Raw genomic sequence first — 27,417 nt, 5'->3', positions numbered from 1 at the left:
AGGTGGGTGCAGCCTAAGCCTAAAGTAGTTTATTGAATTATTTCTGAAGATATTACAAAATCATGTATGCCTTAACTAATTCATTAGCACTAATGGATGTACAAACACCTGTTTCACATGAAATAGTAACTAAAACTGGATGTTGTCAGGTTAAACTTTGCGTAATGCAAGAACTGGTGTAATGGAAATAGTCTTGGATTTGTCATTGATGTGAAAGAGTAACTAAATGGATTTAATAGCCCATATTCTGAAATATGATTGTGAGGCAGTATGGAGGCTTTTTTTTTAAATAAAAAGTGGAAAAAAAAATCAAGTTTAGCATCTTGTTATGTTTTATCTCTTGCTGAGTTCACAATTCTAACCCTCAGGTTTTATGGCACTTAATTTTCATAAAATGTGAGTTTGAATATATTACACTTGGTGCAAGGATAATATGACAATTGTTTGATTTACTTTGTACTTATGAAAGATTTATCTCTTTCCTGTCTGCTTCATACCTAAATACATGGAATAACACCACCCACTGGTAAGAGCAGGAGGTATTTATATCAAATTTAATTCCAGTATAAAGTGTGGAGAATATCCATGTTATCTGTTGGGTTTAGAGCTTGTTCAGTGCTTTCTAATTTTATTTATTTATATTTTTTTTTTGCATGATGAAGGGGTAGTTAGCGAAGGGATATAATCCAAGTGGAATCAAATGTGGGGCAAAATGGCTACTAAAATTAGGAATTAAGAAATGCTAATCTAACCACATTTATTAATCACTGTTTTACCCCACAACTCAAATCATGCTTTTCTGCCCAAAAAAGGTCATGTGCATATTGGTTTGCATTAGATAGTTGCTCTGTAGGAATGTCACTGACAAAGTTGCCATGCTGATCATTCTGCATTATCCTTTGTGTGAATGCTCTTAGTTCTGACCATATATGCATGTTAGCACAAGCATCAATGAAGTTTTCTCGGCTATAAGCCATGTGCATATGAATGGACTTGCATGTGGTATTGAGAACCTAATTTTGCATGAAATATTTGCATTTACACACCAAAGGGCTAATACTGCCCTCAGACAAATGTGTTTGACTCCTGTTGATATTTACTAGGAGTTTTTTACAAATATCTGAAGGCAGAATTTGATCCAATCTTTCTTTTTCATTTCATTTCATTACTGAAAATTGAGTAAAATTAGAAAACTCAATCCTCTTTCTCCTTTGAAATATGAAATGCATGAATAACTTACTATATATATATGTACAGACCATGTATACATACACACATATATATATGAAAATAATACTAGAAAACATGTTTCAAAAGATGCTTTTAATTGTCATCAGTAGTATACATAAGAAATCAGGAAATGTGGAAAAAATATAAATTCAGGAATAATACTGTATTAAGACTACATAGCCGTGTTTTCTTAAACAAAGTCCTACACTTTACACTGAAAATCAGAAGATAATATATTTTTTTATTTGAAATGGTTAAACTTAAAAGTAGCTTTAAAAATTTGCTGTTGAAATATCCTGAGAACATTGCTTATTTGTACATTTGTTCCCCTCCACTTCATTTCTACATCTCTTTGATTATGTTTCATTGCATAATGTATTTTGATAAAAAACAGTTCCACATAATTATGCATGGACTGGATAAACAGGATTTGGGATTTATTTTAATCTGGATAAAAATCTTGAGTCTACAGAATAAGCATAATTTAAATCATATCCCTGTGGTATACACTGGCAAAGTTAAATTCCAAGAAAATTATTTACAGTCTATATTGTTTCATGAAATATCTCACCAGTCTCAAAGATTCAATTACTTTTCTTTTTTTAAATTATCCTGTTCTGTTTTTCCTAAATTCTCTTTGCCTTCTTTTCCCTACTTCATTCCAGCATTATCAGTCCAGCACTGATAATAGCATGCCTGTGATGCTTTCTTTAAAAAGATAACCTATTTAGTGTTTGAGATCCTTTTTTAAGTTATGCATGTATTTTTTATAAATTCCCCCTTTCTTTCCATGGATCTTCTGTACATCAGAATAGCTTTATTGGTTTATTTTACCTTAAATAAAATAAAATAAAATAAAAAAGTTCAAAGTAAATAATTGGGACAAGTTTAGAAAGTGTTTAGCCAAATGTAAGTTAATTAAAATTTTGGATGCAGGACAGATACGTTTTTGGTTTGGGCTTTGGTAGTATGAAAGGAGAGAGCAAGTCAACATTTTTACGTATAAATTTATGGAACCTTTATCTAGCAAGCATCCAGGCAAATGGTTGTTTTTATACTTGTAACTAGTTGTGGCTTCAGCGATTAAACAAGTACAGCAGGACACACAGCTATCTCGACAGTTCAGAACCAGCAATGCCACTTTATGCAACTTAAAGGCAGGTTCATCATTGCTTTGGTAAGGCTTCTTTTGTAAGAAATTGGACACTGGTCACTGAAACCACTATACTTTGTAATTCTTGCTTTTGCCACTACTGTAATCCCTTCTTAAGACCAAAACAAATCTACCAATACAACTGCTGCCAGCAGTATCTTTGAAACAGAAAGACAGGAAAGTAAACTCAAATTTCAAAAATAGCAATGTTGCTTATAACATCAGAAGAGTAATCCAAATTAGAAGTGTTTGGAACAAAAACTAGTAGTAATTGGTTACACAGAGGGAATATGTAATCATGATGAAAAGTGGTACTGTTACTTGCCTCTATGTCATGATGGAAATCATACAACATAAGCTTACCAAAAAGTACCTTAGATATGAGATATGTAAAGCTGTTCATTTATGTAAAGCTGTTCTTTCTTTTTCTGTAACAAGACTACTTAAAAAACATGCATGACTACATTTAATCAAGTTATGGGAAAGAAGATCTCATATAAACAATATGAGGTTCGAGAATGTCAATCTATTTGCAAAGTGATCTTTTATCAGTTTCTCTCTGAATGGCTTGGTCTAACATCTCAAAACAAGAGCAATTAATAATTTTCCAACTATCATCACCATATTTTTGGAAATATGTGGATCTAGCCTACTTCCAGCTTGTGCAGGCATTCACCTTTTTGTTTGATTAAAAAGTCAACTTCTGAGGAAGCTGAAATAATTTTCTGTCCTCTTTATCCAGCAATATAACATCTCAGAAATCACCTTTCAGATGTACTCAGAAAGTTTGGTAAGATAAAGAATGATCCACTGCAGCTCCAATAATTTCACACAAATCTCTTTCATGGCAATAAGTGAAAGCAGAAGAAACTAATTCTTGATAAGGTTGTCAGCCATCAAATCTCATTGAAAAGTGAATTAGTACATCATCACAACTTCTCTTCTCTCTCAACTGTTGTAAGGACCTACTTCATATCCTGCCAAAACAAAACAAACAAAAAAAAAAAAGATTCTGACTCTGCAATATTTTCTGGTACAAAGAAGAATCATCAGAAATAATTCTTATTCTTTGTAGGAGTCCAAGAGCTGCTGAAACAGAATTATCACCACCTGTGACCTTGTTTATTCTTTTCTAAATGGTGAAAGCCCTTGGAAATACTTCAGCCTTCTGCTTATAGAAATACTTGATTTCTGTAATTAGCTATCACAGAAATAGTAAATTCTCCCTAGAAATAGAACTAGGTTGAATTACATAAAGGCTTTGCCTAGATGAAGCTGCTATTAAAATCTGAAAGTCATATCTTTATAACAGAACTAAACCTTGCACTACTCTTTCCCTCTTGGGGGGACAGACACAAGAGGACAGAGATCCTAATTCAAAATCTATGCAATTTTTCCAGCTAAAGAGTTTCAGATAATACTAAAATTATAGAATCATAGAATCATAGAATATCCTGAGTTGGAAGGGACCCTTAAGGATCATCAAGTCCAACTCTTGACACCGCACAGGTCTACCCAAAAGTTCAGACCATGTGACTAAGTGCACAGTCCAATCTCTTCTTAAATTCAGACAGGCTCGGTGCAGTGACCACTTCCCTGGGGAGCCTGTTCCAGTGTGCAACCACCCTCTCTGTGAAGAACCCCCTCTGATGAGAGGTGGGAGAAAGACGAAAACTGGAGACATAGGTTATTTCACCAAATGTAATAATTAGTATCAATTAATTTCACTCATTCTTACAGAACACAAAAAAAAAAATGTTAATTTTGAATATAAATCCTCATTAGAATGAACTCTCCAAGGCATTGGTTTGTTCCCTGTAAGTAGCTCAAAATTTCTTCTTCAGACTGTTCAGGAACTTAATTCAGCTGTAAGTGGCACCAGTGTCCTGAGATTTGTATTATGCAGATGGGATCTAAATAGAGAATAAATGATGTGTGGTTGAAGACAGAAAGTGTCTTTATTCCAGCTTCTTTGCACCTTTAGCTGTTCAATTTTTTGGCGGGTTAGTTTTTGGTTGGAATAGTTTCCCAAACCGTTTCAACATAGGGCAGTAATAAAGAGGTAATGTGGGAAAGGACCAGGGTTTCAGTTTATTCCATTTTAAATTGTCATCTGAACTTGAGAGTCTAACTTTATCTTTCCGTATATGTGCTGGGTTCTTGCCCACTCATAAGTCTGACTTTGATCCTAGGAGAAGAAAAACTTAGCCCAAATGAGTTTCAACAGGCCCCAAACAGACACGTGACATTTTTTTCTCTTTTGCCCTCTTTAACTGCTTCCTGGCATTTAATGTTTGATCCTACGTATGTATCAACAGAGGAAATGGGTGACAGCTGAAGATTATATGCAGAGTTCAAGGAATATCTTTGACTACTGGACTGCAGGGTCTGGAGCATCTTCAATATTAGCAAAGGCTGAGACAGCTTGGACTGCTCAACCTGGAGAAGTCTCAGGGGGGTCTTATTCATTTGCATAAATGCTTTAAGGAAGGGTGCAAACAAGATGGATCCAGCCTCATTTCAGTGGTGCCCAGTGGACAAGAGGCAATGGGCACAAACTGAAACACAATGTTCTGTCAGAACAACAGGAAGCAGGTTTTATTACTGAGAGTAACTTGAGTGCTGGCACAGGTTTCCCAGAGAGGTTGCAGAGTCTCCATCCTTGGAGAGATTCAAAAGCTGTCTAGAAATGGTCCTAGGCAATCTGCCGGGGCAGGGGCAAATGACATCCGGAGCTCCCTTCCAGCCTCAAACATTCTGTGATCCTGTTGATATAGGATGTGATGATATTTTGATGTTTAATGATGAGTATTGTAGTTAAGATTCTGATTTACTTCTCCTTTGATGTTGTCTAAATATTTTCTGTGGGACAATACCTGTTCCAGAACTGAGGAGAGAAAAATATAAAAATTGTCATGAATCTTATATTTTGCCAGAAATATTTGCTAGTTGTCTGAGGTTAATACATATAAATGTTTCTAATTCTGGTGTCACAAATGTGTCTGATACACGTGTGAGTGATATTTAATTGTCATCTAAAAGAATACTTGATGCAGCTGGATTCCCTCTTCGCATATAAAAGACTACATTCCTCAAGGCAATATGAATCATGTCCCTACTATCATCTCTAAATTTCAATTGTTAATTCCACATTAAATGTTTTATTTCCTTCTCAGTGATACTTTCCTCCTCTCTAAGCATGCCAAATAGATATACCAACATTATTTGACATGGAATAAGTTTCATTTCATAAAGGAAAAGGCAACTGAACTTGGACTCCACAACTATCAAAGAGAAACAACTGGAGCCTTTGGTCACAGCATCATTTTATTTTATTTATTTTATTTTATTTTATTTTATTTTATTTTATTTTATTTTATTTTATTTTATTATTTTATTTTATTTGGTGAACAGTGGTTTGAGAATGTTTTCCTTCTTTTTTAAATTTCTTTTTAGAACATCTGAGTATCTTCAGTTATGCATGAATTCTGATTCTAATCATGAGAATCTAAGACTTTCCTCACCAGGGCAAGATGGAACCACTGTTAAGGTGATATTGACTGTAACAACAGACACATGGCAAGAAAGAATGGAGCAACTGAAACCTAAACTTGTATAAATCTTTATTCAAATGATTTATTTATTTTGGATTCATCATTGAGAATAATGTTATTTAAAGTGAAATTTCTTGCTTTATAATTTTCAAAATTTTAAATTCTTATTTTTTATCACTTAGTCCTGCATTCATATAATTTCATGATTATTTTGGCTTTTATTTCTTTTTAAAGTGTTTATTAAATTTTTCTTGCTACACTGGAATATGACTTAAACATGTTTAAAAATTCAAAAAGCTTGCAACAAATAAAGAGAATTGAAATACAGTATTTAGCTTTGCATTATTTTTAAGACAATCTCATGATTTTGAAGAATGGGTGGACAATTTTCTAATATTTAGAGTTGTCAGTATGTACACGCGATATACTGATGTTGATTCCCACATTGTTAGAACATGATTTTTCAATGCAATTTTTCCTGCTGTACACAGACAAAGATATTTCTGAGAATCAGATAATTCCTTATTAACACAAGCTAAAATTGGTTAATAAGATTTTTTTTCTCAAAGTAATGAAAATGAATATTGGTAATGTACAAGGCTTGGATTGACAAGAAGTTGTCAATACTGCACAACATAAAATTTAGTTTGGAAACATCTTATTGTATATATCATCAGCTATGGTACTTGGATTCAATACATCACTGCATACTATGTGAGCAATATGGTAAGCTCCTTTTAGTAATGTATATAGCAATGTTTTAACAAATTTATCTTCAAAACAGCTTTTTCTTGCATTTCGAAACTTATGTTAATAGTGTAATCTCCAAAACTCCATTGAAAATTAATGTTGTTTGGGTGGCTGTCACCATTCCAAACATTTGACAGTTGTGGTATTAAGGAGTAAATGTGCTTCCTCTCTGATGTATAGACTGTTATATACACTGTTCTAGAGTGTAAGCTCCATGGAGCAGGGACTTTTTCAAGCATAAACAGAGGATAGTATCTTTCAGATGTTATTGGTATTTAAGTAACTATCAACTAATATGTGATGATTTTAGAACAGTTTCATATTAAGCATAAATTAGTTATGAAAATAATTGTTTCTTAAAGATATCACCAAAGTATCTTCAGAAATATAAACCAACACACATGGTCTGCATGGTTTTTGCTTAATGGTAAAGTGAAATCCCTTGATAAATGAGATAAATAGAAGCTGATGTGAAAAACTAATACAACTTGTCCTAAACTGAGTTTCTAACAATTCAAATACCATTTCTTGTAAGTATCTCTGAATAGAAAATGCATTTCCTATTTTACATCCTATAAAAAATGGAGCTCTTCCAAATGATATTCAGATAGGGTTATAAGGAAATAAATAAAATCAGAATAGGTCTTTTTTACTGACATGGCTTGAGAATAATTTCAAAATAAACACCTGCAAATTTTTCCCAGTTGTCTCATTGACCAGACAAATTTAGTTATCAGTTTCTTGTTATCATTCAGTAAATACATTGCTACTATCATTTTTATTCAAATGTAAGTACATTAAAATTAACAGACTAATTCCATACTGATATATTTTTAGTAGTGTAAGAGATATCGAAAACAGAATGGTAACATAGAAGCTTTTCATTTGTCATGTTTTCTTTTGCTTATTGTTGTTGAATGCTGGCTTTTTCTGAGGATGTATTAATTTCATGTGATAATGCCCTATGACTCACAAAAGTTTTGTATGTATGTGTGTTATAACGTTGTGTTTGTTATTTCACAGCATTGACTTCCCTTAGCAATCATAGAAACATTTAAAACTCAGTTAAAGGTACTAATATTTCATTTATAAATCATAGCTTGGCTCGCGTGGACAAAAGCCTGATATCAGAAATGTATTCATCTTCTCCATTAGCAAGAGATGTTAATAAATTTATGCAAGAAGAGTGAATGCACAGATCTTTATTGTGCTGAAGTAAGAACAAATATAGCAACAAATTAATGTATCTTGTATATATCTTTTTTCTGTGCAGGATACAGGGTAAACAGAAATGAATTGATAATCTGCTTTAATAACAAAAAGTCACATCCTGTTCACATTATTCATGACTGGTAGCATCAGTTCATGTTCTGTCCTTAGAAATATGCAACAGATATAGCCTGTCCCATTGTACTTCCAGGGTAAGCATATGACCCATCATCACTGAGAGAGACAATAGGATTTAAATGACAGAAAGGGTGGTACATAATAATGTCAGCACCATTTCTGAACAGAGAACATAGAGTTGTGAGGTGGGCAGCACTCCCATAGAAGTCATTTGCAGAAATGTTCATTGACTCTAAAAGAAACAGAGGTAAGCTTTTCTAAACTGTTTAGGATCATTTCAGACATAATGACAACCTTGCAAATAGGTTACTTTTTTTCTTCTAAACAAAATTAGCATGTTACCATGGTACCCAAGAGGAAGCCTGTGGTTCTACTTCAGGCAAATTCCCATTGTTGTAGAGATGAACAAGGACCATAGCAACTAGCCCTGTTGTTCAAAGAATTAATCATCTGCCTATGTAAATCTATTTAACATCGTTGTTTCAGTGACACGTTGGTTTTTTTCTGATAAAAATACACATTATACACTTACAAACAGAATATATTTAACATGAAAATTTCATTAAAATTCCCCCTTCTGAAAAAAAAAATCTCAGATCTCATTCAGATAGCTTTTCACAGGTAGATTTTAAAAATAACATAGTTTTAGCAACAAAATAACATAGTTTTAGCAACAAAATCATCTTATATTAAAAGTAGTACTTTTATAGATGATAAAAAGGAACTAGATACATACAGTCTGAATAGGTGAAATACTTATTTATTATTTTACTGCTGTATATTCATTCATACATATCTTGATACCATTTTTTGCAATGAAATAAATCTTAATAATGAATTTAGGAATCACTACTTTTTGAACTCTATTAACATTCATAAAATGTAACTTTTGGAATATAGATTACACTATGCACTTGTTGAATTGTAATACTCCGACAGCCCTTAAGAGCCACCTCTATTTGTATGCCACTTCTTTCCTCCTATCCAGGAAGAAAACATAAACAATTGTATAACACAGCTTTCAGAGCATCTGTATGAAATCCTTATGCTTTCCTTTCCAGGTCCTGAAGGGGTTTCCAGAATGCTTACAAGCTGACATTTGTCTGCACCTCAACCAAAATTTGCTCCAGAATTGCAAAGCTTTCCGAGGGGCCAGTAAAGGCTGTCTTCGAGCTTTGGCTATGAAATTTAAGACAACACATGCACCTCCTGGAGACACGCTAGTGCACTGTGGAGATGTTCTCACTGCTCTTTATTTTGTGTCAAGAGGCTCCATTGAAATCCTTAAGAGTGACATTGTTGTAGCCATTCTTGGTGAGTAGATTACTGCAATGCATGTTAAAAGTCAGGGGACTGAAAAGAAACATTTGTTGTTCCTGGTTTAGGAAATGTCACTGTTATTTAAAATTAAGCAGAGAAATAATTTAAGGAGCAAAGTCTACATCACTCCAATAATCCCTGTGCACCAAAGAGCTCCAGTCATTTGAAAATCTAGAATATAAGAGCAGGAGTGAGTCACATTTATCCCTAGGTAAATGGTGAGATGCAAGTTGAGACAAGTTGATGTCAAGTAACTCCAGTTCTGATTATGCTGCATCAGTCAAAGTTTTGATATCCTTTTCCTGAACAGTGTATGGGAGTACTGAGGTCCATAGACTCACTATATGTAGAAACACATGTACATGTATCTAATTTAAGCAGTGTCTTCTAGAAGTTTTCAGAAATGTCTGCTTCTATCCCCTGAGCATATAGAAAAGGAAGAGAGTACCAGATTAATCTGATCGAGACTGATACCTAATTGTAATAACACTAGAAATTTCCCTTGTATTTCTTATCAGCATGTTCTTGTTTGTATTGAATGGGGCATTATTTGTTCTCTTTACCAATGAAGTTTGTCTCAGAACAATGTTCAGTCCAGCTTACCTACAGTTGATCATGACTCTTATGTGGAACCAATAAGATATATTAGGTATAGTATTTTAAAAAGAAAAATAACTAAAACTCTACCTAAATAAAACTACTGATTTGTTTCTTCAATTTAGAATCAGGTAATAAGAATGCAAGGAACATCTGAATAGATATATAAGGTGGTGGAGTCACCGTCTCTGGGAATGTTTACGGAAAGGTTGGACATGATGCTCGGGTACATCATCTAGTGGTAGGGGGATGGTTGGACCAGATGATCTTAAAGGTCTTTTCCAACCTTAATGATTCTGTGATTTTGCTACAATGAAGTAGATGAAGCAAAATGTGGACTGGTAGCAGTATGTTGCTATTAATTCACTTGTGACTGCTTTTCTGCTAGTGCTTTTGCAGAGTGGATACCTGAACAGAAATACAAAGGCCTGCCTACAGCAATCCTTCCCTGTGTTTAGATAGAGTTATCAAGAGAATTTGTCATTTCATGCTATTGCATTTCATCAGCTGGGCCAGCTTTAAGCACAAGCAAATTAGGGACCATGCAAGTATAACACTGTGAGATTTTTACTCACTTGTCTTCCCCAGATTCTGAACAGCGTGATTCACTGAGGACTTCCTCTCTTACATCAAATACATGTACATTTCTATAGCTCTCACAATGAAGAAAAACTGACAAGTTTACAAACTCATGAATTTATTAGTGGACCAAAGATGCAGACTGCATTTTGTGTGTTATACACATCAGATCCTCGTGCTCCCCTGACCCTGCAGCAGAACACCAGCAGTGCAATGCCACTGCATCTCTTCCACTCCAAGGTTCCACACACCAGGGTCTGCAGGCCAGTGGTCTGCTCCCCCAGGTAATGGGAGTCCAGAGTGGAAGAGACAGTCATGCACAACTGCAGCCAAAAGGAGCTGCACTATAGTCCTACATCAGTTACATGGCCCATGTGGCAAAAGCCTGCCTGATAGCTGGCTCTAGTCAATGAGATTGTGGTATTCTGAATAATCTGTTTTTATAAAAAAATAAGTGTCCTGCAACACAATCTCACCAAAACCTAACAAAGGTTCTCAATACTTAGCCAAACATTTTTAGTTATTTCCTCATCTAAGGACATAAAAACCTCTTTATTCTCCAGGGTTGAAAAACTTCAGTCCATAGCACAGTTGACATTTCCACCCTGAATAAGTACTCCAACTTCATCACAGAAGTCAGAGGTTCTGAAAAACATTGGGTTTATCCATCAGTTTTCCTCAACTCCTCAGCATTATCTGATGCTGCTAACGTCTTACCAGTACTGACCTGACAGCAGTAACTCTGTGCCAAGACTCCGTGTCCTTAGGAAAAATGATTTCTATTGGCCTCATAGAATCTACCACCTCTTTCAGCTTTGCAGACAAGATATTAAAATACTGTGATTGTGTCAATGTAGTCATATTACAGAGAAGGTATTATATGTCTTGGATAGGGACCTCTCCATTCATAAATATTAAGACCAGAAGGACTATTAGGTTATGTTGGCTAACTTCTGCTACATCATAAACTCCTTTTACATTTCATATCTTTAACTATCTTTTGTGTCTAATGAGCTGTTTGATGAAAGCATGATGTTGAGAAAAGAAATGAATTTTGATCTGAAGAAATAATAAGATGAAAAAGCAATCATTTTTCTTTGCAGTTTATTTCCATAGTGAATCATTTTATTGTTAAAAATACATGCTTTATTTCCAATAGAAAATTTTCTTGCTTCAATTTCTTTCCATTGGTTCTTGCTTTGCATTCCTCATTATATTCTAGACTCATTTACTACTGAGTAATTTTTCCTCTCCATAAGGATATATGCAATATAATCAAGTTACCTCTTTAATCTTCCTGTTGAGAAACTAAATAGACCATGCTCTTTAAGAGCAACTCTACCCTTTAATTATTTTTTGAATCTCTTAGCTACTTGCTCACCTTGCTCACCCAGTTCTCAGTGCCCTTAAAAATAAATAAATAAATAAATAAATAAATAAATAAAAATAAGAGAGAGAGAGAAACAATAGCTACTTGCAGTAATCCAATACCCAGTATAAAAAAACACAGATGTTTATCAGAGAAGCAAAATCACCTGCACCCTTTCTCAGCAGCCTACTATTGCTCAGTTGCTAAATTGCTATGACCAGTATTCTTTTCCATAAGTGCTTTCCTAGATACACAACCTCACCTCCATTTTGCAGGTATGCCCTGCAAACCTTAATTTAAAGCATATTTTGAACTAGTCTGTGATTGCTTTGCATTTATGACAATTAGCTGAAGATTTGGGGAAAACAAGCAACTAAACAGAGATGACAATTTCAGCAAACAGGTAGTGCAAACGTGTCAACATTGATGGAAGAATTGTAATAGTACCAAAACAGAAGCAGCTATGTTTAAAGACCTTCTTGAAAACAGCTTCTGCATGTTGGAAGCTTTGCATTCCCTCTAAAAATATATATAAAAGAACTAGTAATTTTCTACTAAAATATATTTCTAATAAAGTCTGTTTCTTCATGTACATTTAACAAAATGAGATTCTAGGCCAGACAGGTCCTGGACTCTACTGAAAGTCAGAAATTATAAACTTTGTCATCATATGATTTAAATACATTAAGTTTTTCTTAGGAAGAACAAAGGAAGCTTCTTTAATCATTCTATTTTGACAGAACTGAAGAAAAACTGTGATGAAACTAGATTTTCCTTTCACTTAGTCCATTTATATGCCTGCATAATTTCATTGAGTTTACTTTTACTATTGAATACTTTTGATTTAAACCAACATACATGCAATGGTACTGAGATTGTATCACTTCATGTAAAATTAAGTATTCTACACTGTTATCAAAAAGAAATACATCATCCAATTTAATGGGTTATTCATGTTTAAAATAATCATCTATATCTAATTTTCTTTCTGCAGGAAAAAATGATATTTTTGGAGAGATGGTACATCTTTATGCAAAACCAGGAAAGTCAAATGCAGATGTGAGAGCTTTAACATACTGTGACTTGCATAAGATACAGCGAGAAGATCTACTAGAAGTTTTGGATATGTACCCTGAATTCTCTGATCTCTTCCTCACCAACCTAGAACTGACTTTTAATTTGAGAGATGAAACTGCAAAGGTACATAAAATAAGTTTTTTGTTTGTTTGTTTTGTTTTGTTTTGTTTTTCTTAGTATTGGGCAGAATCTATGCCACAGTAACAAAACTTGAAAATAGCAATTGAAAAACTGAGTTTAGCAAAACCAAAAGCGAAAAGCCTGAGGCCAAATCCTATTTTTAAAAAAACACACTCACCTGATTGCTCCTACTGAAGTCAGTAATACTCAGAAGAAGTCGATGAAATGATCCAGATGATGTTAATCTAACAGGATTTGATTCTATATTTAAATAGTATTAAAATTTTAGCCAGGGGGATTTTGGATTTTTTGTTAAAGCCATGGAAAATATGTTTTTCCAGTGAACATGACTATAGCCTGGGTCACCACAAGGGGGACTTTTGACACTAAATATAATTGTATCACCATGAAATAAATATAAATCAGATTATCCAGATTCATCCTGTGCCTAATAATACAAAAAAAATTAACTGCCTTTCAAACATGAATTGTTAATTCTCTTAACTTAAGTGCACCCTACTTCCTGGGAGACTAAAGGTGTACAAGGGACTTTTTAAAATTTCATTCACTCCAGATTTACAGGGGTTTCTTGGTCTCTTTTTCCTACAGTGACTCTCCTAAGTGTTCCCTCATATCATGATGAGGGGGTTAGGCTGAATTGGGAAAATAGGGGGACGTTTGAGCAGAAAAGAGGAGAGGCTTCTGGGGCTCTAGAAAGTTTTCCCCAGAAAGCTGTAGGGTACACTAGCACTGACCACCAAGTATGGACTAAACTGCCCACAGAATGGCCAGCTTAAATTTCATTATTTATGAGACACTGCCATTTAGTGTTTTGTTTGTTTGTTTGTTTGTTTTTACCATACTTTAAAGGAGAAACACGAATTCAGTGAGAAGCAGATAGCAGAATTTGGCCTCAAAGGCTGTCTGAAAATCACAGAGACAAAGAACTCCAAGGTTTCAGTTAGAAATGACAGGAACTTCTTTGCTAATCACATGTTGATCTTTAGTTTAAAAATTTTAAATAAAAATAACTTCCAAAAAGAAATGTCATTTCTTTTCTTTTTATGCTGAGCCTTTTTTTTTTTCCATAAAAGATTGTTCTGAAAATCTGGAAAAAATACCAATAATATTCTTTATTTTGAAATGTATCATTTTGTGTTTATTGAAAAGGTCATCATTATTAATTACATGTGAAATACAATACAATGAAGTTACAGTCTAGTGATAAATTTAAGTTAACTGAAGGTCCACATATTTGAAAGGTTTCTTGAAGATAAATTCACATTAATGACTTTGGTCTTCTTAGCAATTATTTCCTGCAATTACTTTGCCATCAATGTTTTATCATTTTTTCTTTAGATCTGAGCAAATTGAAACAAATCACATTGCGTTGTGATGTAGAAGAGACAAAGAAAGTTCTTGCTGGTCACATCTCTTAGAAATTTTTCAGATATTATTTCTTACTGCTGTACTAGCCACTAAGAAAAAAATCACTAGATTTCACAGAGACAGGAAGGACACGCTCATCCATGCCTCTGAGCCTGCAGAGTAACAGTTTTCTCTAGCAATTCCACTTGCATTCCACTGTCACAATCCAGAAAATCATCCCCAAAAGAAGTAATGAACACATTCTGATCTTCAAAACATCACTCATATCCAGATTTGTTATCTGAATAATAGGTGCTTCTGCCTAAGCTTCTGTTTCTGTCCTCTTATTTATGTAAAGTGCCTTTTTCCTTCTGCAGTTATTCTACCAGTGAGACACCACTAAGACACCTTACCAACTAGGTTTACAATGAAGGGAATAGAGAAAGATGCAAACACTTACCAAACCTTTCCCTCTGCCTTTCTCCCACATGCAAATCTGTTTTCCTGAGTGGTACACTCAAGTACGGTACAAACATCAGTAATACAGGGAAGGGAAGTAGATTAAGTGAATTCCTTAGGTGCATACACAAAGAGTGTAACTGGTGTTTTATTAGCTTACTTGTAAATTCTGCAGTTATAATATAAGTAGAAAGAAGAATTAAATACATCTTGTATTTATAAAGGCAACAAAAAAACACATCCATCTTCTAATAAGATGTATAGAGAAAGATACCATTGTGTTCAGCTATGAAACAATGAAATATGTCTCTTAATGAACTGAATTTGATAAAAAGGAAGGGAGGGTCAAAATAATAATAATAATGAGGAATAAAGTGCCTGGTGCTTGTCAACCTTATATTTCCTGTTGTAAAATGTAACCTTTATAATTATTACCATATAATTAAAAATAAAACTAATTACAATCAGTTAGCACATTACAACTTTATCAGAGAATGTATATAGTATTGCAAGGAGGTGTTTTTGTTTTTGTCTTTTTTATTTAGTTTCTCTAAACTTACTTAAAACACAGGAAGCTGATAAAATGTGTCTCTACATTTGAATTTATCAAGATAATTTTGTTTCACCATCATGTGGCAACACTGCCAGTTATGCACTATCTGCAAAAACTTTTTAGCATTAGCATGGACCAATACCATTAGATAGGGATGGAGAGGTTGATGTAAACTGACTTGTGTAATATTGCCTTTCTTAAAGCATGAACAGTCAATCAGCTATTGAAAACCTGCTCTTTTTATGTGGAATTAATCTGTCATTATGTTTCATATTTCATTAATCAAGTCTGACCTTGTAATAAGATCACAAACTACTAATGATACGGATGGAGAGAACTGCAAACTACGAAGACGGAAATTGTCCTTTCAAAGTGAAATAGAGAAAGGTAATTAACTTCATGTCTTACATTAGACAGTACTGCTTCATTATTCATTGGTATTTCACTTGGTAATGCTGGGTACAATAGGGTCCCATGTTGGCTGTTACTGTAGCAGGTCTTGAGAATCCAGCTGAGCAGCAGAAACATTCTGTGCATTGTCCCCTACATGATTATATATGACTAGATGATATCAGTTTCACCTTCCTATGACTTCACACCCATCAGTGCAGAGCTAGTCAAACACAAAGCTACCTCACTGTCCTTGTGATAAACATATATGTGTGTGTATATATACACATATATATGTATATCACCTCTTAAGAAATATCCATTTTCTGAGACACTATGCTTTAAAATGTTTGGAAAAACTAGCCTACTGGATTATTTATTAGCAGTGTTGACTTTATATCCTCAGCAAAGGGAATAGCTTACCTTCAGCTTTGCTGAACTTGATGCTAGGTAGTGTTTCTCCCTGGAATTAAAATACTTGTTTTCAGGACACAGTAGATTCCCATAGTCAGATTTTGATTAATTTGGCAATGTGTAAATGGTTGTCCTGGAAACAGTTCAGGTTTTCTGTGCTTACGTTCACCTTAGAGACTTTTTGGGAGTAAAAACAGTATTCAGTACTCCTAAATACCAGGAACTCTAGACAGTTGCTATGGTCAGACAGTAATTGTCATGAAGAAAGCTAAATTGATACTCACAAGATTTTCATTTTTATGAAGGGAAAGCATAATTTCTTGAATAATTTTATAGTTTCAGGGTCCAATGATTTGTCTGACAAATTATTGTTTCTGGTATGCCTGTCTTTCATACTCCACAGTTAAACCCCATACATAAAACCAATTTTATCATTGCAGAGTAGTTGATAATAAATGGGAATACTTTAGAGGTACATAGCAGGTATAATGCTTTATGAAGGAAGACTTTAATCCAGAGCATGGCTACTCAGAACAATGACATTGCCATTCAATCAAAGAAGCTTCTTTAGGGCAGGAAGCCAAGACTGACAAGAAATCTGTCAGGAAAATGTCCCCATGAAATATTCAATCTGCTCCTCACAAAGAATCTGTTGACAGAGGTGCTTTGCCTGAACAACCTTCACATTTCTTATGAGAAAACATATGCTAACACCCAGATAAGATGGAAGTGATCTTCCATGCTGTGCCTGCTGCAGAATTACAAATAGGTTCCTCAGGTGTTAATGTGGTGCCAAGGCCCCAGGCTTTTATGGTTCTTGCACACTAGATTATGCTAAACAGCCTCTTGGAGACATTTATTTACATTACTTTTGAAAGAATATAATTTCACACAGTTTTGTCTTTGAAAATAAAATAAAATTGCACCATTGGGGAAAAAAAAAAAAAAAAAAAAAAAAAGGACAAAACTGGCAATAAGTGCTTTAGTCCTGGTAGTCATTGCATAGTACCTGGTAATTTTTGAGTTAGACAGAAGTGTGGTACATTGGCAGTCCACCTGAGAAGATGGTAGCATAAGAGTCTTTTGCCAAGGTGTGAGTATGCTTTTGGCCCACTGTTTTACTGGCCCTCTCTGGTCCCTGTTCAGATTCTCTGAAAGTTGCCAGAACTGAAGGAGGCATCAGACCTTCTATGTCACTTTTCTGTGTCCCATCCTACACTCTGTATGAGGTTGTGGAGTACTAGAGGTTACTACTGGATTGCAAAGTTCTATTTATTTCAACATTTACTACCAATAGAAGGGAACTGCATCATATTTTGATCCAACATAGTTAGACTATAACTGATAAATATTTGGGCATAATGCTGCAGATTGCCTTAGAAAACTGGAGTAGAAAAGACTGAGCTCCTGAACAGGCAAATGCATTTCTGGTCACAGTATTCTGTGACCAGAATATGATGACTTATAACAATCATATTTTGCTTTTAGAACTGTAATTGAATAGACTACAAATTAAATGGACATCCAGCATTCTCACTTTCAGATTTTGATATTTTGCATCTCACCAAATTCTTATTTATTTGTAATTATTATGGGGGAGAATGTTGCTCATGAAAATTGACTTCTTGATGACATTTTTAATTTCAGTTGTTGACCCCCTAACATATCACACAGTTGGGGAATGTATTGTTTTCATCTTTAGTATGATCATCAGTGATTTTCTCCCTTTTGGAGTGCTAAAAATGGGATTGTGTTATCTCAGCCTTTAGTTCATGCTAGCCTGATTTGGACCTTGTTGCCATGACAACTCTTCCTGCAGGAGTTTTATCAGGGGTTAAAGAAAATCAACACAGCTCATGCATCTGCAGTTAGTACCACTACTTTTCCAATTCCAAGTAAGACCTCAGTCCACCTGTACATATTTCCATCGTTTCTTACTTGTGTCAACAAAAATTGATATTAGCTCTATCATTAAGCTCTATTATAGTATGCTTTTAAAGGATTTGTATGGTATAAGGCCACTTGAGGAGGCAGCTTTTTCTCTGGTTTCCAGAAACAACTGCAATACCACAAGAGGTCCCTTGCAAAAATTAACACATACACTACATAGCAGCTTATTCTTGCTCTCACCTAAAATAAATTCATTTCAGGACTTTTAGGATAATGGATGATATTCCTTGCACAGGTGCAGGTGCAGCCTCAGCCAGTTGCCATAGATGCTTGACAGTCAGCCAAGAAATTCTCTCCATGATTGCTTGAAATAAGCAGTATTCCTGCCTGGCAGCTCCCACCAAAGCTTTCAGATTGGTTGGCAAGTTAGTCTCCTGCTGAAAACTGAGGGGCAATGAACTGCTCTATCTACATTCAGATGCTTTGTTTAGCAGTGCAGAATACAGCCCTGTCTTGCCCATTACTCATTTTCTTCTAGTAGTTAAGTGGGAGATGGCTATTTTTGAGAACATTACATAGAGGCAAGAAGTTTCTTTAGCTCCCTTAGTTCTGACTGCAGATCTGATATTCCACGCTGAACAGGGCATCACTAGAGTTGGTTTCATCAATATGGAATCCAAACATACAGCTGAAAAAATGCAAAAGTAACAGTCAGAGTGCCACCCTAGCAAAGTAAGCTCACTGAGAGCTTGAAAACTTGAGGCTTTGAAAAGACTTTTCTGGAGTTCAAGCACTGATACTGATTAGTGCCTTGTTTAACTTTTTGTTAATGCTTGTTCTAAAAGCTTCACCTTCTTGGGACTGTCTCCTGTTATTCTCATTAAAAACTATTCTTTATATTTAACTTTAATTTATAAAGCCCATAGCTGAAAACTATCAAAACCCTGGACCTATTCTGAGCACTCACACATAATTCTTGTGAAGCCCTAGAAACAATCAGATAGGAAATCCTTTCCCAGGAGAAAACTGATTTGAGGCTGAAACTACACTAGTGATAAACTCAAATCACATCTGCCCTTTGTTCTGTTGACAGAGCATATAAAATACTTTAACGGTAATATAAAACTGGCTAAATAAACCAGCATGGACATACTACCTAGGAATGTAATGTTGACCTGATTGAAATAAACCCTAACTCTGGATTTTTAGCTGTAATCCAAAGACAAGAACATCATCTCAGAGACTCTAGCTGAGACAATGATATGGTCTCCAGTTGAGTTATATTGTTATATTAGGAACCAGAGATTCAGGTAGCTAACAATACTTAATCTTGAATTTTCTTGCCAGCTGGCTCAGGGAACTTGTAACAAGGAATTTTTATTTCCATGGATGTGATTTTAAAAGTTCACAAAAGAACGTTCTTATGAAATCTTATGCACTTGCCCATGTTGACACAATCTGTAGCAATTGGATATAAAATGCATTCTGCAATGTTTCACTTTATTCATTTTCAAATGTTTCATTTTATTTTCATTGTTAACTCCCATTTTCATCCCCTCCCCCCAGTTTAGACATTTAAATGTTTACTTTACGAATAGATGACTCAGCCAAGCACTATGCTCTGTGTCCCCAGCAAGAAAGTAGGGTAAGAATCTGGACAAAAATGGAAGCTCTTACTTAACTGTGTTAAACTATTAGCATTTTGCTAATGAAGTCCACTTGGGCTTAATTAGAAAAGAATTTCTAATATTCAGCCAGAGTGTCAGGTGGTTAAATGAGCAGGGAGCAACTAATATCTAGGCAAGCAGCATATGGCTTGGAACAAGATTTCATGTCCCTAAAATCTTACCTTCAGCACAAACCCCCTAACAAAAAGTGTATGGTCATCAGAGAGCTCATCACTGCAGTTTTCCATCTGCTCCTGTTATTGTTATTGTTATTGCTGTTACCACCGTGCCTAGGAGCCACCTCAGGGAGCTTCTACAAGAGTCTTGTTTCCATGAGTTGCTCCCAGAGAGGCTGTTTCCAGAGGCCAAATCTGATCAAAATGTCGTATGCGGTCATACATACCAGTAGCCATCCTTTGAAAAAAAAAAAAAAATAGTAATAGTCCTATACTGAAAGCTGTGTACCTTGTAGAAGAGAAGAGGATTCTAAATTTCACAGAACTTCTTTGGCCTTCGCCCTGAATTCCTTTTCAGACGTGTTTGTACACCTTTGTTTCTGATTTTTAAAGTTGATCATTATTTCCTGAAGTATAAATCAAAAATTGTCCTTATGTTATTTAAATACCATTAAAGTTGATACAAAAACACAGGAAGGAAATTCAGACACAGGGCTGTCACTCCATTCCTAATTTATCTTGTAATAGAAATGGCACAAAATAATAAATTAACTTTAAAATTCTTGGCTTTTTAAATGTGTTTCTTATTCAGTTATTCAAAACTACCTTCCTTCTTATCTTAGCCCATTAAAAAAAATAAGGAACATAGATACTTATGGAATGGTTATCCAATCTTTAGTTCAGGATAGTGGGAGGTTTCAGTATTTTGTTTTGTTTCCTGTTTCTCATATCATCCAAACCTTCATAGCTTGGAGAGGAAACACACCAATATATACATTAATTTACCGAACTCTCACAAGCAGCACCGAGACAGTCCGGGAACTCAAATAGCTCCGGTATACTTCAGTTCCTTTACTGTGACTATACAATCTACTGGAACCTTTCAGTAAAATTGCCAGGATTTGCTATAATGATAGAATGTCACTAGTTTGTATCTTTAGGTTCACCATTGAATACTTAGAAGTTCTTAAATTATGAATGAAACTGGAATTAATAGATACCATTTTTTTTCTTTAGTGTTGGTCAAAAACCACACAGAGATTTCACAATACATTCTGTAAATAGGGGGTTCCTAAAGATAGATATTTGAGAGGAACCATAATGAGGAAGAAGGAGGAAAAACAAGTGTGTGCTAAAGATGTAAGACTGTAAAGAATGTAAAGAATGTAAGAATGTAAAGAATGTAAACTCTTCTAGAGTTTAGATGGGAAAAGAAAGTGTATGGACACTGGAAGTGAGGTTAGGCAACGTGGGAGGACTACAGAGTTGCTGTTCACTATTGTATAGAGATAACTCATGCAAACAAAGCTCAATTAGAGTTGAAGCTGGCTGTTACTGTGGAGGACTATAAAAAGTGTGTGGCTTTTTTGTTAAATATGTTAACAGCAAAAGGAGGACTAGAAATAACACTGGATGAGGATGGTCACCTCACAATTAGGGACAAAGCAGAGATGTTTAGTGCCTTCTTTCCCTCTGTATTTAACACCGATGAAGAACCTTGGGATCCCTAGAGCCTTGATTTGGACTGTGACTGTAGGAATTATAAACTCCTAGCCAACCCTGAACTTGTGCAGGATTTGCTGCTTCAGCTGGTTTTCAGCCCAGAGAAGAGACTGAAATAAGTCTCTTAAGGGGAGGCCTCGTGGTGGCCTGCAGCTCCCTCACGAGGGGAGCGGAGGGGCAGGCGCTGAGCTCTGCTCTCTGGGAACAGCGACAGGACCCAAGGGAACGGCATGGAGCTGGGACAGGGGAGGGTCAGGCTGGGGGTTAGGGAAAGGTTCTGCACCCAGAGGTGGTCGGGCACTGGGACAGGCTCCCCAAGGCAGTGACCTGCTGGAGTTCAGGGAGCATTTGGACAACTCTCAGACATATAGTTTGATTTTCGGGTCTTGTGTGGAATCAGGAGTTGGACTCAGTGATCCCTGTGGGTCCCTTCCATTTCAGAACATTGTGTGATTCTATGATTGCTTTACCTCAGGTTTCGGGAACCATTGTAAGTCTCTGGAATTGTTTTAGATTTCAGGGTCTGGCAGGTCTACAGACATCCACTGTACCTAGGTGAAGAACAAGGACTTATAGATACACAAATCCATGTTCCTGGTGGAACTTCAGATAAATTCTTTCTGCCAGCTGAAGAAATACCTTAAGGAATGTGCGTGCGCCTTTAAAAACTCCTGTCCCTGCCACATTCTGAAAATGGCCAAGCTTTGATATAACTGTATCTGTTTTGAAGGTTTACTTTTGAACTAAAAAATCTCTGATGGGCAGAATCTATTTTCACTTATTCTTTGCTTCACCTAAGGTTTTTGGAAAATTATGGTGCAGAAGGGTGTAACTGTATATGATGGTCACAGAAGGAAAATGGTGGTAAAGTAGCCAGTCCTCATTTGATCATAAAAATATGGAACTGTTGCTAATTTAAATTATTAATGGATATGTGATGTCTTCACGGTTCATTACATTGCTCTTTTTTATTTCTGAAATTTAGAATCTTGTGGTCTTCAAATGTGAAGCAATATCTTTGCCACTAAATAGGCAGCATGGTTTATTACTTCCTTTAGTTATAACTAAAAAGCTGCAAATGTAACTTTCCACTTATAAAAGTGAATTCAAATGCAAGTAAGCATCATATTAGAATACTATGCAATTATTTACATTAGCAAAAGCAGGTAAAGTGTCCATGAAAGGCAGCCTTTATATTAATTCTCTCACAGTACTAAGCATTATTATGTTGTTATATGTAATATATAAATAAGTTTCCAGAGATTTTCTATACAAAGTACACTACAGATTTTAAGTTTGTTTTCAAAGCTTTAGGGACAGATAATTTTCCTGACCATACCCAACTTCTATTTTTTCAGCTGAGACTATTTGGGCATTATTTAGATCTGAATTTTTAGGCTTTTCAATACATGTTTTGTACAGCGCTCAAACTACTTTTCTTCTCTCATGCACATCAAATCTGTGGTTTTAGCATTCAGCATTCATGCATATAAACCCATCCAAAAAGTAATTTTCTAATGCAAATAATTATACATTCAGGTAACTTGAACAGTGCTATAATCAATGATGAGCACAGATGAGTAAAGATTTCTAGAGATACTACTTTTAAGCATTCTGACCACTTCAAGTTTTAGTTAGGAAGACTTTATGATTAAAACTCCCTTAAAAGTTTTTGCTTTTTGTCCTTAGGGATGTTTGGCACATTGGCAATGGGCAGATGTTGGAGCAAGCTATGCTTTCTGCAAATACTCAAAAATGTTTATGGGGGCATCAGTTCTCAGTTTCTCTGATCACCAGACATGACCTGAGATGTTCATGACAGCAATAGAAGACTCTGTCCTGACAACGGACAAATTTCTCATCAGCTGAAAAATGGTAGAGTGGTTTATTCAAGTTGTTCATCTGGAATTGACTTTCATATAACCTTTCCTAGGACATGGTCCTTGTCAGGACACGAGTTGGTGGCTGGTTTTGACATAGACATGGGTGTCACGATATGCAGTGTCAGGACTCTGACTCTGAATGTAGGTCCAGTCAGTTCTGAGAAGGCAAGAGCTCAAGCAGTCAAGATTGTACAAAGATTTAAGATTTAAACAAACCTTAGGTTTGTTTAAGGGGATTCACGGTAAGTTATAGTACTTTTTGAAGGTTGAAAGGGATTAAATCTATAGACAAGGCCAAAACTGGTTTTCAGATAAAGCTTCTACTAGCAAATCTGGAGTAGTTCTCATTTGAAATGTTGCATGCAAAACGAAGCCTAGAATTTTATCTATGCTTGTCATGCATTTGTAAAGCTTGTGGGCATCACATCCTTCTCCCACTGGAAAAAAAAAAATCCACTAACATTCTTTTACTGTTTCCCAAAATAATGTTTCCAATTCAATACATTTTTTTCTCTGAAGATTTTAAATTCACTAAAATTAAACAATAAAGATTTAATGGAACTCAAGGATTAAATAACATTTTGAAGTATCTCATTGGAAGGCCCTGTATGAATGTAATATATAACTAAAAATGCTATTCGCAGATTGTGTTAAGAACCAATCTGAAATACCCAAGTCAAAGAAAGGATGGCAACGTGAGCAATAGTGCCAGGCATCTTGTCTGTGGATTTCATTGTTATAATACTGAATCTTAAAAGAATACAAATTAATCTTAATTTTTTATTTTGTTAGATATGTGAAAAAGATTTCAAAAATGTATACCTTTAGCACAGCAAAAGGAATGACCGGACCCTGAGTCATTTTTTGTTTTCATGTACACAAGCAGTTTCCTCCTTTTTATATTCTTCTAATACCTAGTCTATTAGAAGGTACACGGTCATATTTAGCAATGTACTTCATTCCAGTCATATTCAAATAAGTATGAAGTAAACAGCAAGAAAAATGAATTAAAAGCATTTTAATTAGCAGTTTAGTAATCATAAGATCCCTGTTTGGCACTCTGTAGAGCACTGCAGCCTGAATGCAGCTTGAGCAGACTTTTCTGTAATTGCTCTGCATTATGTATTGGTACTGCTCCACAGTATCATTAATTTTTGTTATTACATAAATATTACTTACCAACTATATTGTTATTACTCAGCAATTCATAAATTGCAAAAAGATAATAATTCCAGGAATTAGGATTACCATTTTCCTTGTCTGATTCTAGGCTGTTCCCCATCTACATCAAGCAATCATCTGCATTTCCTGACAGTATGACAGGCATGATTTGAACATCAGTGTTCAAATTGTATGCCAACAGCTTTTGATTTTTGGACATCTTTGAGATTTTGTACCCTTTCAACCTGTTTGTGGTGTTGTACTTAATACACTATCTGAAATGCTTGGTCACTGACTTTTCACTCCAAATATTTCCTGCTTTTGGTGCACGAGTGGGCACACAAAGAATTTTTCTGCTCTCTGACAAGATAACTGACATTTTTTAATTAAAGAACAGACAACGAGCAGTCTTGCTCACTAGCAAATATTTTGTTCATACATAGGAAAAACAGATTGTCCAACACAGGAACATTTGTGAATATCACAAAGAAAGAGCTAGTAACAGTTGAAGCAAAATACTTGCTGGGAATCTGAAGATCTGAATTCTTTTGTACAATCAACCATCTCTCCTTCAAAGTCACAGCATGCATTTCTTCTTACCAAGGGACTTACTTGGTGTAACATAAAAAGATATGGTAGGATTTTTCAAAAGGATAGGACAATGTCATGTCTGCTGAACAGATTTATAGTTATACAGATAATTTTAATGATAAGGATTGTGTGTCTTATGGTTTGGGATATAAATTGCTTTCTGCAGGGGTGAGGAAGTCATTCACCTCATTTCCTGTGCAAAATTGAATTTGTCAAGGCATATTATGGGGCTTTTTATTGGACGGCTGAAAAAAGGAGTTAAAATTTGCCTTCTTCTGAAACATTAGGCTACATAGCCAGCCTAATTAAGTATGACAAATTCCAGTTAATTAAATTACAGTAATATTAAACAATGCTGCTCCGCATGTAATAGATTACTGACACTTTCACCAATATCACTTGTAGCAGAGTAATATGTTAAGAGAAAGTCATCTAAGTTCATGGAGACTGCAACTGTTTGAATAACATGAAACTTCAATACTACAGGCTGACCATAGCACATATATGAAACTTCTTTGATCGCTGGTAACCATCGAACTAAGCAAGGTTTTATGCCAATATTTCTATAAGTCTATGTCATAGCTGCATTTCATTGCCCTCATGACAACCCTGTTTCTTCCTCTCCTTTGCTAGTACAAGCGCAAAAAGCAGAACACAGACCTTCTAAAAATTACTGTGAAGGATTTGGAATTTCCAGGCAGCAAATGTCAGATGACATTGCCTGTAAATTTGGCAGGCACCCAAACCACATAACAGGCTAACGTGAGTCCCATAAAGAGTGCAAATGATGTTTGTGCATGTTTGGTAAAGCAGAAAGTTACAAAAGAATCAGCTTCAGCAGAATGTTTTTCCTAGTGATCAGAATTAGAGAGTGAAAATTGTCTTACTAGAAAAGGAAAGAGGAAGCACTAGTATGAGGGAGTTTTTTTCATTATCACATTTATTTTATTTTTTTTTTGGACACAAAAAAATAAGAATCCTTTTGAAACTTCATGTCTGTGTGACAGAAAATGAACTTATCCATACATGCATATAAACAGATACAAAACTCTTCTCTTCTGGAAAATTCATTCCAAACCAATGACTGGATTTCATTAGAAAATGAAGGAAAAAATAGAGAAATTCACACTCGGAATAAAGCACTGCCTAGACATTATTTGTAATATCTTTCCACTGAGCACTGCTAATTGGTTGATCTGAGGTGCTGAGCTTGCACCTTCATCAGGTCCTGAAGAGTCAAATGAAAAAAAGCAGTTTCTATTTTAATTCCTGTTCTAGTTGCAGAGTATAATGGGATTATTCTACAGACAGAAGAATCTCTAGCACCAAATAAGAGTCTTTAAAAAATGAAAGCAACTTTTGACTTTCTGAATATATCCAGATGGCTAGCAGATAAAGCAATGGCACTAAAATAAAAGATGCATATTTTGAAATAGATGATCTGGTTAAAAATTATTCCTTGATTTCAATGGGCAAGACCTTACATTCAACAGATCTTCAATGTCTTTCTAATGCCAGGGAGTTCATTATATCAGGACAGCATTTGGAAAAGAATATGCTCTGTTGTTCTGAAAGAGATGCAGACTAAATGCAGGGACATCAATTGAATTACCCTGCTTTTACAGCAGTGTAATTGTTAGCAAAATCTGGCTTCTTGTTTCTAGATAGCATTTTAGTATTCCATGAGTATAACAGATAAGACAGTCTGCTGTACTTCAGCTACTATACAGTTTTTTTCATTAGAGTCTCAATGACCTCCCCTAAAAATGATTTGATTGATTTGTATTCCACAGGGTGCTCATTACAGCTACTGTTAGTGCACAAAATCCCATGAACATAAAAAATTACCCTAAAAATGGCAATTTCAAGCTTTCATTATAAGGTGTTTTTCACAGGTTGAAGTCAGTCAAGCAGTAAGTAATTAAGACAATTTACTGTAGCATGACTGTATGCATTTCACCATATATTCCCACAAGAAAAGCCATGGGAGACATCTACATTAGAATTTTCTTATTAAGCTTTCTTTTGTTTTTGTACTACTTTGGAGAAGGGAGATGCAGGGAACATGGGACAACTACACAGTCTGAACATTGCCCAAGTATTTTACACTGCCAGCTGCTTTGCTTTTGTGTTGATGCCTTTGCAGTATCAGAGTATCACCAGTATCACTTACAGCTGGTAATCCTGTTTACCAAAAGCCAAATAAAATTACTTCAGTCCAGGGTTGTGTTAATTGCTCCTGGAGACTCCAGAGGGTACGGTTACA

General features: G+C 35.2%; 1 protein-coding gene across 4 annotated transcripts in view; it reads left to right on the top strand.

Annotated features, from left to right (window-relative positions):
- Window positions 1-27,417, top strand: part of KCNH7 (potassium voltage-gated channel subfamily H member 7) — a 223,787-nt gene that overhangs the window by 180,501 nt on the left and 15,869 nt on the right. For all 4 annotated transcript variants that reach the window (XM_072040860.1, XM_038182318.2, XM_038182321.2 and 1 more), the window contains 3 exons: window positions 9,096-9,348; window positions 12,894-13,099; window positions 15,764-15,863. In XM_072040860.1, the coding sequence (XP_071896961.1) occupies window positions 9,096-9,348; window positions 12,894-13,099; window positions 15,764-15,863 (559 nt within the window). The remainder of the gene's footprint in view (window positions 1-9,095; window positions 9,349-12,893; window positions 13,100-15,763; window positions 15,864-27,417) is intronic.

This window comes from Anas platyrhynchos, chromosome 7, assembly GCF_047663525.1.
Source record: "Anas platyrhynchos isolate ZD024472 breed Pekin duck chromosome 7, IASCAAS_PekinDuck_T2T, whole genome shotgun sequence".
In the NCBI taxonomy this organism is placed as follows: Eukaryota; Metazoa; Chordata; class Aves; order Anseriformes; family Anatidae; genus Anas; species Anas platyrhynchos.
Note: the sequence above shows the minus strand (reverse complement) of the source record. Positions and strands in the feature narration are given on the sequence as shown.